The following is a 12118-nucleotide window of genomic DNA, read 5'->3' on the forward strand; positions in this document are numbered from 1 at the left end:
TTACTTCAGCTAGACTGGCTAGTTCCTTTAAATTTTCTTATGGTGTTAGTACTTGGTAACTCCTGAAAACATGGCAGTAGTACAGTAGATGTTTGACCAGGCGAGTTGGCTGTGTGATTGGGGTGTGCAGCTGTGAGCTTGCATCCAGGAGATAGTGGGTTCGAACCCCACTGTTGGTAGCCCTGAAGATGGTTTTCCATGGATTCCTATTTTCACACCAGGCAAATGCTGGGGCTGTACCTTAATTATGGCCACGGCCACTTCTTTCCCACTCCTAGCCCTTTCCTATCCCATCGTCACCATAAGACCTATCTGTGTCTGTGCGACGTAAAGCCGTTCAAAAAAATTAACAAAAGGTAGGTGCTTCATAGATTCATTCATCATACTCTCAGCAACAACAAACATCATCATTGATCCCAGAAATTATAAGGGTAGTAAATGATTGGTGATTGTTTTGTGGAAAGCTGACAGACTGAACGTTTTGTTTTGTCAACAGGTCACAAGATCCTCAAGTTCTTCCAGACCTTCCCAAAGGCAGCGCACCATGTCCTGTATTCTCTCCTCATTGGACGTACTGTTGTTATTGCTGGAAGTGAACAGATGGAACACAAAGTTGGAAACATGATCACTGCTTTGATTCCCCTCGTACCTGTTTCAGACACACATGTCGTGAAAACTCTCAGGTAAACTATACTGGAACATTTGTTTCATATTTGTAAAGTAGGGTTGGGTTTTTTTTTTCCTAGTTGCTATATGTCGCACCGACACAGGTAGGTCTTATGGCAACGATGGGAGAGGAAAGGCCTAGGAGTTGGAAAGAAGCGGCCGTGGCTTTAATTAAGATACAGCCCCAGCATTGCCTGGTGTGAAAATGGGAAACCACGGAAAACCATCTTCAGGGCTGCCAACAGTGGGATTCGAACCCACTATCTCCCGGATGAAAGCTCACAGCCGCGCGCCTCTAACCGCATGGCTAACTCGCCCAGTTATAAAGTAGGAACATGACTAGAACACATTTATGAAATGAAAAATCACAATGCTGTTGTTCAGATTCTATGGCCTCGGAACATGTATCCTGCACAATAAGGCTAATAGCAAAATCCAGAGAAATGAAATTCAATAGAACAATGAAGCAAAAGATCGAGAAAGACAAGATTAGGTACGAAGCAAACAGGAAGGAGGCTGGCATTCAAACACCTGTTACTCAGTTTTTAGGAAGAAGCAGACTACTATGGTTTGGACATGAAATGATGATGGACAGAAAGAGAACAGCAAGGAATTACTAAGTGAAGTGAGAGGGAAGAGACCACTAGAGAGGCTAAGGAATGAATAGATACAATGAAATCAGATGTCAACAAGAGGAATATCAAGTGGGAGGACATAGGGGAGCTGAAACAATATTCCAACAGGAAGAAATGGCATGTGGTCGTACACCACACACAGGAAACTAGAGCTGGAAATTATGATGGCAGTATGACTAGTCATGTTATAACATTATTTATTTGTTTGTTTGTTTGTTTGTTTGTTTGTTTGTTTGTTTGTTTGTTCATTCGCTGTGGCTGTCAAGTTCTTATCTCATGTTGTTGAGATTTCTGTTGCTGTGTGTGTTTAAGGAGTCTGTATCAACTATGAGAGGTTTGAGACATGAATCACAGAGTCCCAGCTGAATTAGGTTGCTCCTACTTTTACTGAACTACTACTATTATCAATCTGTCCTCCCTTCCTTGGTCAGTTAATGTTCTTTTCTAATCCCACTGTGTTTGATTTCCAAAGCCTAGGGAGTCTTTCTTTTGCAGCCCATCTCTTCCTTCTCATACTCGCATTCTTTTAAGCACTGGTATTCTTTCTCTTCACCCTTTAGGTTATGTTGTTGAGGGTCAGTCTTGTTGTTTTGTCCCTACATCGCTACTAAATGGCAACCATATATAAAGTACTTATATAAAATTATAAGAATTTTTTACCTACATTGCAGTAGGTGCTCTGGGACTTGAAATAGTGAACTAGCTGCAGGAAGTGTGGCTATATTTGGTAAGATTTCATATCTATAATAGCACCTGAAATCTGTTTCATCACTTTGATGTCCTTGTCCTATTATGCTGCAACGCCCCTTGATAAGAAAAGAATGAATGACGAGCGTCATAAGGACGTGCGTTCACAAGATAAATATTAAAGGAGCAATAATACATAACAAATCAGAATAAAAACACAATAAGCAAGGAAGAGTACTGGAACCAACCCAAAAAGGAACAAGAGAGGAGTGGATCAAGGGACTACCGGACAAGCAACATCAAAATGACACCCAAAATTTTCATAAAATTAAAATAAAAACATAATTAATAAATAATGGTTACCACCATACATCAATTTTACAGAAAATGAAATACCTCAGAGGAATCATAATAAAATTGCAAGAGAAAATCAACACAATATTAAGAGGTAAGATGAAAATTCATTAAATAAAATTAAATAAATGTAAATTAAATGGTATCTCAAATAAATAGTATTTCTGTTACCCAAAAAATATATATACATATGTACTGATGCCAGGGGCGTATATAAGGGGGGGCCCAGGCCCCCTGCCCCCCCCCCCCGAAAAAATGTATAAGCCTTGAATAACCGGACCAAAATTATGGGAATTTTCGATCGTTGTTGAGATTCCGAGCCAACAGTTAGCAGTTTATGTGCCATAGCCGGACGATTTTTGTAACTCACTAAAAGAATGCTTTGAATCTCACAAGGAAATAGTTGCATCCTTACAAAACATCCTTCCACAATTGTGCATCGTAACAGATTTCGGTTCATTGGAGGCTGCTTTTAGTTTCTACGAAGGAAATCTGTCACATAAAGAGATTGTGCAAAGTGAGTTTATGTGGTGGAAAGAAAAGTGGAGTCAGGAAAATCCTTCAAATCTTCCCAAAATGGCTGTAAGTTCTCTAGAAAAATGTGACAAGACTTTCTTCCCCAACATTTATACCCTTCTCAAATTACTCGCCGTTCTTCCTGTTTCTATCGCAACCGTAGAAAGAATTTTCTCTAGCCTAAGGAGACTGAAGACTTACTTAAGGAAGAGCACATCTGAAAGTAGGCTTAACGGGCTTGCTTTACTCTCTATCCACAGAGACATTATAGTTAGTGATGAAGAAGTTCTTGATAAGTTTGCAAGTGTACCAAGAAACCTGGACTTCGTCTTGTAACCATTGGTGTACTGTATGTATGTATGTATGTATGTATGTATGTATTATGTATCAGCCCAAATCAATGTTTCCGTTTTCCTTTCTAAAGTGTTAGAAATCGTCTGACCTCTTAAAATTACTTAATCTAACCTTACATCAATCTTGGCCCCCCCCAAAAATATATTCTATATTCGCCACTGTGTTAAGGAGAGGCAATAAATAAAAATACCGACACATAATTTACAGGAAGGAACCGGTTCACATCATGTCACTGTGAGCCAAAAAAAAAAAATTGCAGTTCCAGAAAGAAACAGTCATAATAATAATCATGGAGCAATCCACAAGATGCACTTATCGCACCGGTGACATTTCACACTATCCCCAATAATGACAATAATAAGTTATGTAACCGTCAGGCCAGAGCAGATGACACAATAATACCAATCAGAAGCGATAAGATAAGTACCAGGCTACATTATCTTTCACACTCGGGTTGTCTAAGCCCCCGATTAAAATGAAAAATTATAATGGCATTGTTGACAAATGTTAAGGTAAATGCGGATTACTAAAATAATTAGAAAAAGGATCTCATTAAAAGCCCGCAATCGGGATGAAAATAAACTCGCTAAGCCTAAATAAATATACAGAGAGAGAAAAAATGTTTTTAAATTAACGAAAATAATAATAATAATAATAATAATAATAATAATAATAATAATAATAATAATAATAATAATAATAATAATAATAATGAAAATTTTTAAAAAAATTAGAGACAAGTGTAAGTGTAGTGTTAGGTCAATTACGGGCACTTGAAAGCCAAAACACGCGACAAGAAGCACGAATCACACCCAAGAGAGTAACCACAAACATGTATATGAACCCACAATACATCAGATAGAAGAGACAAAAATATACCAAATTTCAAGGAAAAACGACACACGCATAAGGGCATAGCATAGAAAATCACCAGCAAATAACCAAAAAAATAAGCCTGGGCGAAGAGAACGACAATATTAAACAACAAGGAAACTGAAAATTTCAAATATTATCTCAGCACAATAATGGCCATCCGTTACATACCACACGCACACTTGTAGCAGAACACAGCATCACCAAACTTAGATATCCATCACGTCCATATAACACACCAAACTGAATATAATACATACGCAGTAAAATAATTTTAACAGAAATAATACATTAAACATATTTACAAGTAGGCCTTATGCCAAGATAACTCTCCTCGTATTTGACCTAACACTACCACTTCACAAGTACCAAATAAAACTACCTACTTAGCTACATATTTACTTATATACACCAAGAACTATTATACAAACTGCACATTCAAAACACAATTCCCCAGGTGGGAAGGTTTTTTAAGGTTATCACTCTTTACCAGTCTGCGACTGCATAGTTTTTGCAGCGGGAACATTAGCCATGTTCATGACAGCGTCTTCTCTCCACTACGTTCAAGCGCTAACTCCACACTACTGAGTTCGCCGCTAGAGGCGACACAGCATAGACCGGATACTCGCCCTGGTGGGCAATGTCAAACCACCCACTGTAATACCAACTGTAGTCTCATAGATGGCATCAGAGTGCATGTAACTGACCGAAGTGCAATTATACTCTTAGAAATAATAACACACAGTGTAACTATGTGACAAAAGGTTCACTTCTCCTCGTATAGACAAAGTAGATGACTAGTAGGCCAAGCGTCCAAGGTACTAAGGCAGATATTACCAGGGTCCACGAGATACGAAGTTTTTATTAATTCAATACTTCAAATATAGTAGAATTCCAGTTTCATCTAATCCTGGTATATCACAGCTCCGTACAATATTTAGACCGTGAAGACGAGATCGATAGTGGAATGAGATAATTCACCAAAATTACAAGTGCCGATGAGAGACACAATTAAAATACATGTCGCGTAGACAGTAGATTGTCCAAAATATATGACATAACAAGCGTATTTAGATTAATAACGCCACAATGCTGTAGGTCTGGGTGTTCTCTTTTGACAGTGGGATTTCTCTTTTGGGAATGATCCATAATATTACCATTGATGTGGTTTCTGAATACTTTTGTACACTGCTGTTTTCTTGTACTCTCTGTTTGAGCTCAACAAAACATCTCCACTTTTCTCTTTACATATTCAAATACAGTGAACAGATAAGCAAATACTGACAGTGTTTCTTATTGCTGATGTGCTTACAAGTTCCAAACTGGCAGCCTGTCTTTACTTGCATTACCACACAGCATTGATACTGATTCTTTGTTGCTTACACTTGTTTCATCTGTATTTACTTTTCACTGTTTTGCACTTGGTCAGATGTAAAAGAGTATTTTCTTTTTGAAAATTAATACATACATACATACATACAGACAAAAAAAAAAAAAAAGGTAACCTTGATACCAAACTCTTTGGGCATTTAAGCATATTATACAGGACATAGGACCTTATTTTTTGATGACTTTGTTTATGTAGATGAATCCTTTTTTAAAGTTTCACTGTGTATATTTATCTAAGCATTTCACACTAACTGAACTGGAATTAGCTCTCAGCAAGTGTAAAATTGGGAAGTCAGCAGGACTCAATGACCTTCGAATGGAACAAATTAAGAACGTTGGTCCTACTGTGAAGTGCAGGTTGGTAGAACTCATGAACAACTGCGTTCAGTCTTCCATGATACCTAAAATATGGAGGAAGTCTAGGGTCATAGCCATTCTAAAACCAGGCAAAGATAAAAATGACCCTAGGAGCTACAGACCAATCTCCTTATTGTGCCATCTTTTTAAGATTCTGGAGAGACTAATCCTCAATAGGTTAACTGATAAAATCGAGCCACTTCTGATTCCACAGCAAGCTGGTTTCAGGAGACGGAAAAGCTGCACATCGCAGGTGTTGAAATTAAGTCAACACATAGAAGTTGGTTTTGAAAGCCGGAAAATCACAGGAGCTGCATTTATAGATCTATCGGGAGCATATGATACTGTTAATCATCGAATTCTCCTAGGAAAGGTATATAGCATGACAAAGGACTTTCATCTGACTTGTGCCATTAGAAACCTACTACAAAATCAAAGTTTCTTTGTTGAGTTCCAGGGAAAAAGACGCAGGTGGAGGATACAGAAGAACGGACTACCTCAGGGAAGCGTGTTGGCACCAATGCTTTTCAATATTTACACAAATGATCAGCCTCTTCCTGCCGGGACGAACAGTTTCATCTATGCTGATGATTGTGTCATCACTTCTCAGGGGGATAACTTCGAGGCGATTGAACAAACATTGTCCAAAGCTCTAGACACTCTTGCTGGCTATTACAAGAAGAATCAACTAACACCAAACTCAACTAGGACGCAAACCTGTGTTTTCCATCTAAACAACAGAGAAGCTTCCCGAATTCTGAAGGTCACTTGGCAAGGCATAGCATTACAACACAATCCTATCTCGAAGTACCTCGGAGTCACTCTGGATCGTGCCTTAACCTACAGAAAACATTGTTTGAACATCAAGCAGAAAGTGGCTGCTAGAAACAATATTGTGCGGAAGCTAACTGGAACATCTTGGGGAGCACAACCAGACACAGTGAGGACGTCTGCCCTTTCACTCTGCTATTCCGCAGCTGAATACGCATGCCCGGTGTGATACAAATCTTGCCATGCCAAAGTGGTTGATATAGCACTCAACGAAACCTGCTGCATTATTACTGGATGTTTGAGACCTACACCTTTGGAAAAAGTGTATTGCCTTGCAGGGATAGCACCTCCCGATATCCACCGTGAAGTGGCAGCCAAGAAAGAAAAGAGAAAGGTGTTGACATCGGAAGCCACCCTTTGTTTGGATATGAGCCACCACGCCAGTGGCTTAAGTGTAGGAAAAGCTTCTTGAGAGTAACCGAAACACTTGCAGGAACTGCACAGCAAGCAAGAATTCAAGAATGGCGCATCAGGAGTCAACATACGAGGATCAGTCAATGGATGACCCCAAAAGAGGAACTCCTTCCTGGCCAAGTCACAGATTGGGTGAATTGGAGAGCACTGAATAGACTGCGCTCTGGTGTTACGCGGTGCAGGGCAAACCAGAAGAAATGAGGTTTTGAAGTGGACAGTACCTTGTGTGTATGTGGAGAAGAGCAGACCACAGCCCATTTGCTGCAATGTAGTTCATGCCCATTCAGCTGCACAACAGAAGACCTGGTTAAAGCGAAGCCAAATGCACTTGATGTTGCAAGGTTTTGGGCTCACATAGTTTAATGTGGCTCTCCATCATTGAAGTATTTATATTATGTTTTATGTTTTTTCCCTATATTTAATTTTAAACTTATGTATGCTTCTGACACGATATACATAAATACTGTGTATATTTTAAAACAACGCAGAAAGCATATATTACTTTATGAAACCAACGTTCAACTTCAGGAAAAGGAATGATGCCACAACACTCATGGATGCAGCACTTGGAATTATAGTAACAGTGTAGCCATGATACAGCGCTAATTTTACATAACAGTAATTAACTTATTTCATTCGTAGTAGTTTGTTTGGCAGCAACTTGAAAACTGTGAAAATGTATGTCTCTCTCCTATGAAGTTTTCAGATGTTTTAGGGGTACATGTACCCTTGCATCCCCTTGAAAAACAAAGTGCTGCACACTAGTTGTCTGATAAATCTGTATCTTTTTCTCCAGGTGGCATCGTGGTATTTTAGTGTCGTCTCATATTGCCAGTTATCAGCTAATAGGAATGTGCATTCCAGAACGGCTCTCTGTGCTTGACATGATAAGCCCCAGGGACAAGGTGAGGATGCATTTGATTTTATTTTTTCTTATTAATACTACAATATGTTAGGTACAACTTTTACTGTAGAACTTGGTTAATTTGACCTTGAAAGATCCAGAAAAATAAATTTAAATTAACCACAAATTTGAAGTAGTATCACCCACTGTACTAATCAGAATCTCAAAGTCCAAATGGTCCCTACTTTTTCAGTAGTTCTGTGAGTTGCAGTGGCACACTGTACTGCAAGCACTTTACTATAAACAAAGGTAGTGTACATTCCATTACTGGTATCAGTTTCAGGTCAGTAGCAAAGCCTAGCCATTGTCACTTAATCCATCTGCAATTAATGACAGATATGTCACCAAAAGTTCCCATGCCCCACCTTTTGACCCTTCAGTACACTGTGGAATGTCTCATTTTATCTGTTGCCAGCTGTCAACCAACTTCATGTGGAATTCTGGGTTACTGAGACTCAAAGTTTGCTAAATAGAAGACTGCTACAGTAAAGTGCTCTCAGGCAGCCAAGAGCTTCAACCTTTTCATATCCTGATTTAGAGAAACAAATGTCATGATTGCAATTTTTCTTATATCGGACAAACAGGAAGAAACTTCATCACTAGATACTCAGAACATAAGAATGCCATTAAATACAATACATTTAATAATACATAATAATAATAATAATAATAATAATAATAATAATAATAATACAATAAATGTTTGGCTGTAGGTCAGCATATGCATGACTATAACCATAATTTCACCAATATTCAACAAGACCTAAAAATTCTTAAAACATTACACAAAGGTCTAATACTTGATATAATAGAGATTTTTTCATATATCTAAGTAGATCAATATTTAAACTCTAATTACAACCAAAATGAAATATGTGAAAAAACCTACATTCTCTTTGACCTTTTTATCATTATTATTAAAAATTTCAATTTAACTGATCTAAATTCAATTTTCCATTCTGTTCATTCCACCTCTCCTCAGCATTTATCCCCATTCCTTCATTTTCAGCCCCACCTTACGTTTTTTCCCTCCATTCATAACACCTTTCATTATAACTATATGGGTATTTATTAAACCTTTAAACCTTATTATTTTTCTTTTTTTCATGTCTTTTGCTTCCAAGTACATTAGTTTACTAATATGTCCAACACTTGGTTACATAAGATGAGCCACATAATGGCTTATTTCATTTCTTTCTTTCAATATTTTACATCCCTTAAATTTCGTTAATATTTCCTACATTTTTCTAATTTTATTTATTTTTCCTTTATTTTATATCAGCATTAGATGAAAATTCATTCCACCATTTTAATACAACGAATATAAAATGTTTAACTTAATTCATATCTTCAAGTGTCTTTTCACTTTCATTTTTTAAAGTCATTAATCTCCATGGGAGGGTTTTGTGTCTTCTGGTATCTCCATTGAGCATCAGGCTTTTGGCCATCATAAATTCAGACGGTACGAGAAGAACTGTCATGTCCAGTATTTAATTTATTCTTCCATCCGAGGCTTGTTTTAGGTTTGAGAGCAGTATATTCGTACTCAACTGTTGATTTGCCAGGCCTAACACAGGTGAGGATTTTCTTTCGGGGTTTACTCCCTTAGCCTTTGAAGATCCCTCTTTTCCACAAGGCAGTGGTGTCCTCTTCTAATTATCCCCAGGGAGGATGGGTTGCCTCATCCGCCAGCTCTGCCATTCCGAAGGTCTCCTTCTCTGCCAAAGATGCCTTTAAGATCTTCGCCCGTAACCCTGGGCATGGGTTCCACGTTATACCCTGTGATGCTGGGTCCCTGTCTGAACTTAGCCATCCTTTCACACCGGCCTATTGATGTGGAGGATGCTCACCCCCCGCAGCGTGGATGCGCTAGGCAAGAATTACTCAAATGGAGAACAGGGAAGGTGACCCTCTCTCCCTTGAGCCAGGTTAATGGTTGCGTATGATGCCACAACCAAAGGAGAGAGGATACAAATGGGAGGATGTACTGGATCAGAAGATGTATGAAGACAGAAGGAGATGGCGAGCGCTTGCACACCACACCCGGGAAACTGGAGTTGGGAAATGATGATGATGATGATGATGATGATGAATCTCCATGGATACCTTCAATATTTTTTTACATTGTTTCCTTGTACACAACTATATAGATTTTCCTTTCCACTGCAGTAATATATTTGCTCAACTCACATTTTACTAAGTCAATACCTTGCATATATGCTCAATTCTACATCTCATCAAGATTATGATTGATTTTATAATGTATCTACGCTTCGCACTGATAAGAAGAATATCATAAGACTTCTACTTTACCACAACAACATTATGCATATATGCCCATTTCCTCATCTCATCAAGACTGTGAATTGTATCTACGTTCTTGAATACTACGAAGGATATTTTAAGACTTCTTCTCCTCATATATTCCTACAGCTAAGTGAACTAATTTCTTACAACAAATGTGTTTTCAGGAAATTCTATAAACAATTTTTCATAGTGTCAAACGTATAGGTTTTAAGATTATCTTTAAAACAATCTACACATGATATGGCTGAAGATGCCCTTTAAATAGGTCGAAACTTGTCCCATTAAATGTTTAATTAATAAACCCTATTGAATTTGTATTGAAAAGGTGGAATAACTCTCTTATTATTTTATTTGGTTTAATCAAAGTTCAATACGGACCCATAAAATGAAATTCATTTCTCTAGATTATTCATTTATACCATACAATATTCGAATTAAACAGGAATTTGTAACATTGTTTTGTATAGGAATGTCAAGGAACCACGAGCAAAATTGGAATTATTCACAAATTTGAGTTAACAAAATTCTACTGTATGTACATGCTGTATACGCAGTCAAAAAATAGCCAAATAAGGAAACTTTTTTTTTTCATCGAATTGATCCACATTGTTCTAGGTCTCCCTCAAACTTCTTCTCCATTGTATGTTTTGGTATTCTTTCCTCCTCCTGCATTAATAGTCGAAATTAAAATGATCGTAAAATTAATTTCTTGTTTATAAATAAAAGACATTTTTGAACACTGTTTAATAATGTCACAGTGTGACATGTGGATGTTTGAAGAGTAACCTCTGTTGCTGATTCCATGAGGAGAAAGAAGCTCTGACCCATGCTCTGGAATCTTGCCTACATATCAAAATACTAAAGAACTACCAGTACCATAAAATAAGGTCAATAATTGCAGATGAATTTTGGAGCTAAAATAAAAGTACATTATTATAAGTTTGATTTCATAACTTTGCAACTACTGTATAAATGATATCTAAATGGTTAATACACAGTTAAAAAGGTGATAGATGAAAATATTATTTGAAATCATTTTCAGTAATACGGCAAACGTGTTAAGAATGACATTGTATTGACACAGGAAACCCCTGTAGGTGGGGGCGGTAGAATAATACCCACAGTATTCCCTGCCTGTTGTAAGAGGTGACTAATAGGGCCCCAGGGGCTCTGAACTTTGGAACGTAGGTTGGCGACCACAGGGCCCTTAGCTGAGTCCTGGCATTGCTTCCACTTACTTGTGCCAGGCTCCTCACTTTCATCTATCCTATCCAACCTCCCTTGGTATCCGACTCGTTGGCTGAATGGTCAGCATACTGGCCTTCGGTTGAGAGGGTCTCGGGTTCGATTCCCGGCCGGGTCAGGGATTTTAACCTTAATTGGTTAATTCCAATGGCTCGGGGGCTGGGTGTGTGTGGCATATTCAACATTAGAAATCATCCTAGGTAGGGCTCTCATCTTCACAGACATGCAGGTCGCCTAATAGGCCGTCTACTAGAAAAAGACCTGCACCAGGCCTCTCCGGAGGCCATACGCCAAATAATAACCTCCCTTGGTCAACTCTTGTTCTTTTCCGACTCTGACTCTATTAGGTTTGCAAGGGCTAGGGAGTCTTTCATTTTCATTCCCTTCGTGGCCCTAGCCTTTCTTTGGCCGACACTTTCATTTTTCGAAGTGTCGGATCCCTTCCCTTTTTTTTCCTCTTGATTAGTATTATATAGAGGATGGTTGCCTAGTTCTACTTCCTCTTTAAACAGTAATCACCACCACCTTGACACAGGAAAATTAGTATAGCTCATGACTCCTTGGTGCTAATGTTGCAAGAGTATTC

General features: G+C 38.2%; 1 protein-coding gene across 2 annotated transcripts in view; it reads left to right on the forward strand.

The window, feature by feature from the left end:
• Positions 1-12118, forward strand: part of LOC136857625 (guanine nucleotide exchange protein SMCR8) — a 103449-nt gene that overhangs the window by 89694 nt on the left and 1637 nt on the right. For both annotated transcript variants that reach the window (XM_067136418.2, XM_067136419.2), the window contains 2 exons: positions 497-683; positions 7873-7981. In XM_067136418.2, coding sequence (XP_066992519.2) covers positions 497-683; positions 7873-7981 — 296 coding nt within the window. The remainder of the gene's footprint in view (positions 1-496; positions 684-7872; positions 7982-12118) is intronic.

This window comes from Anabrus simplex, chromosome 1 (genome assembly GCF_040414725.1).
Source record: "Anabrus simplex isolate iqAnaSimp1 chromosome 1, ASM4041472v1, whole genome shotgun sequence".
NCBI lineage: Eukaryota > Metazoa > Arthropoda > Insecta > Orthoptera > Tettigoniidae > Anabrus > Anabrus simplex.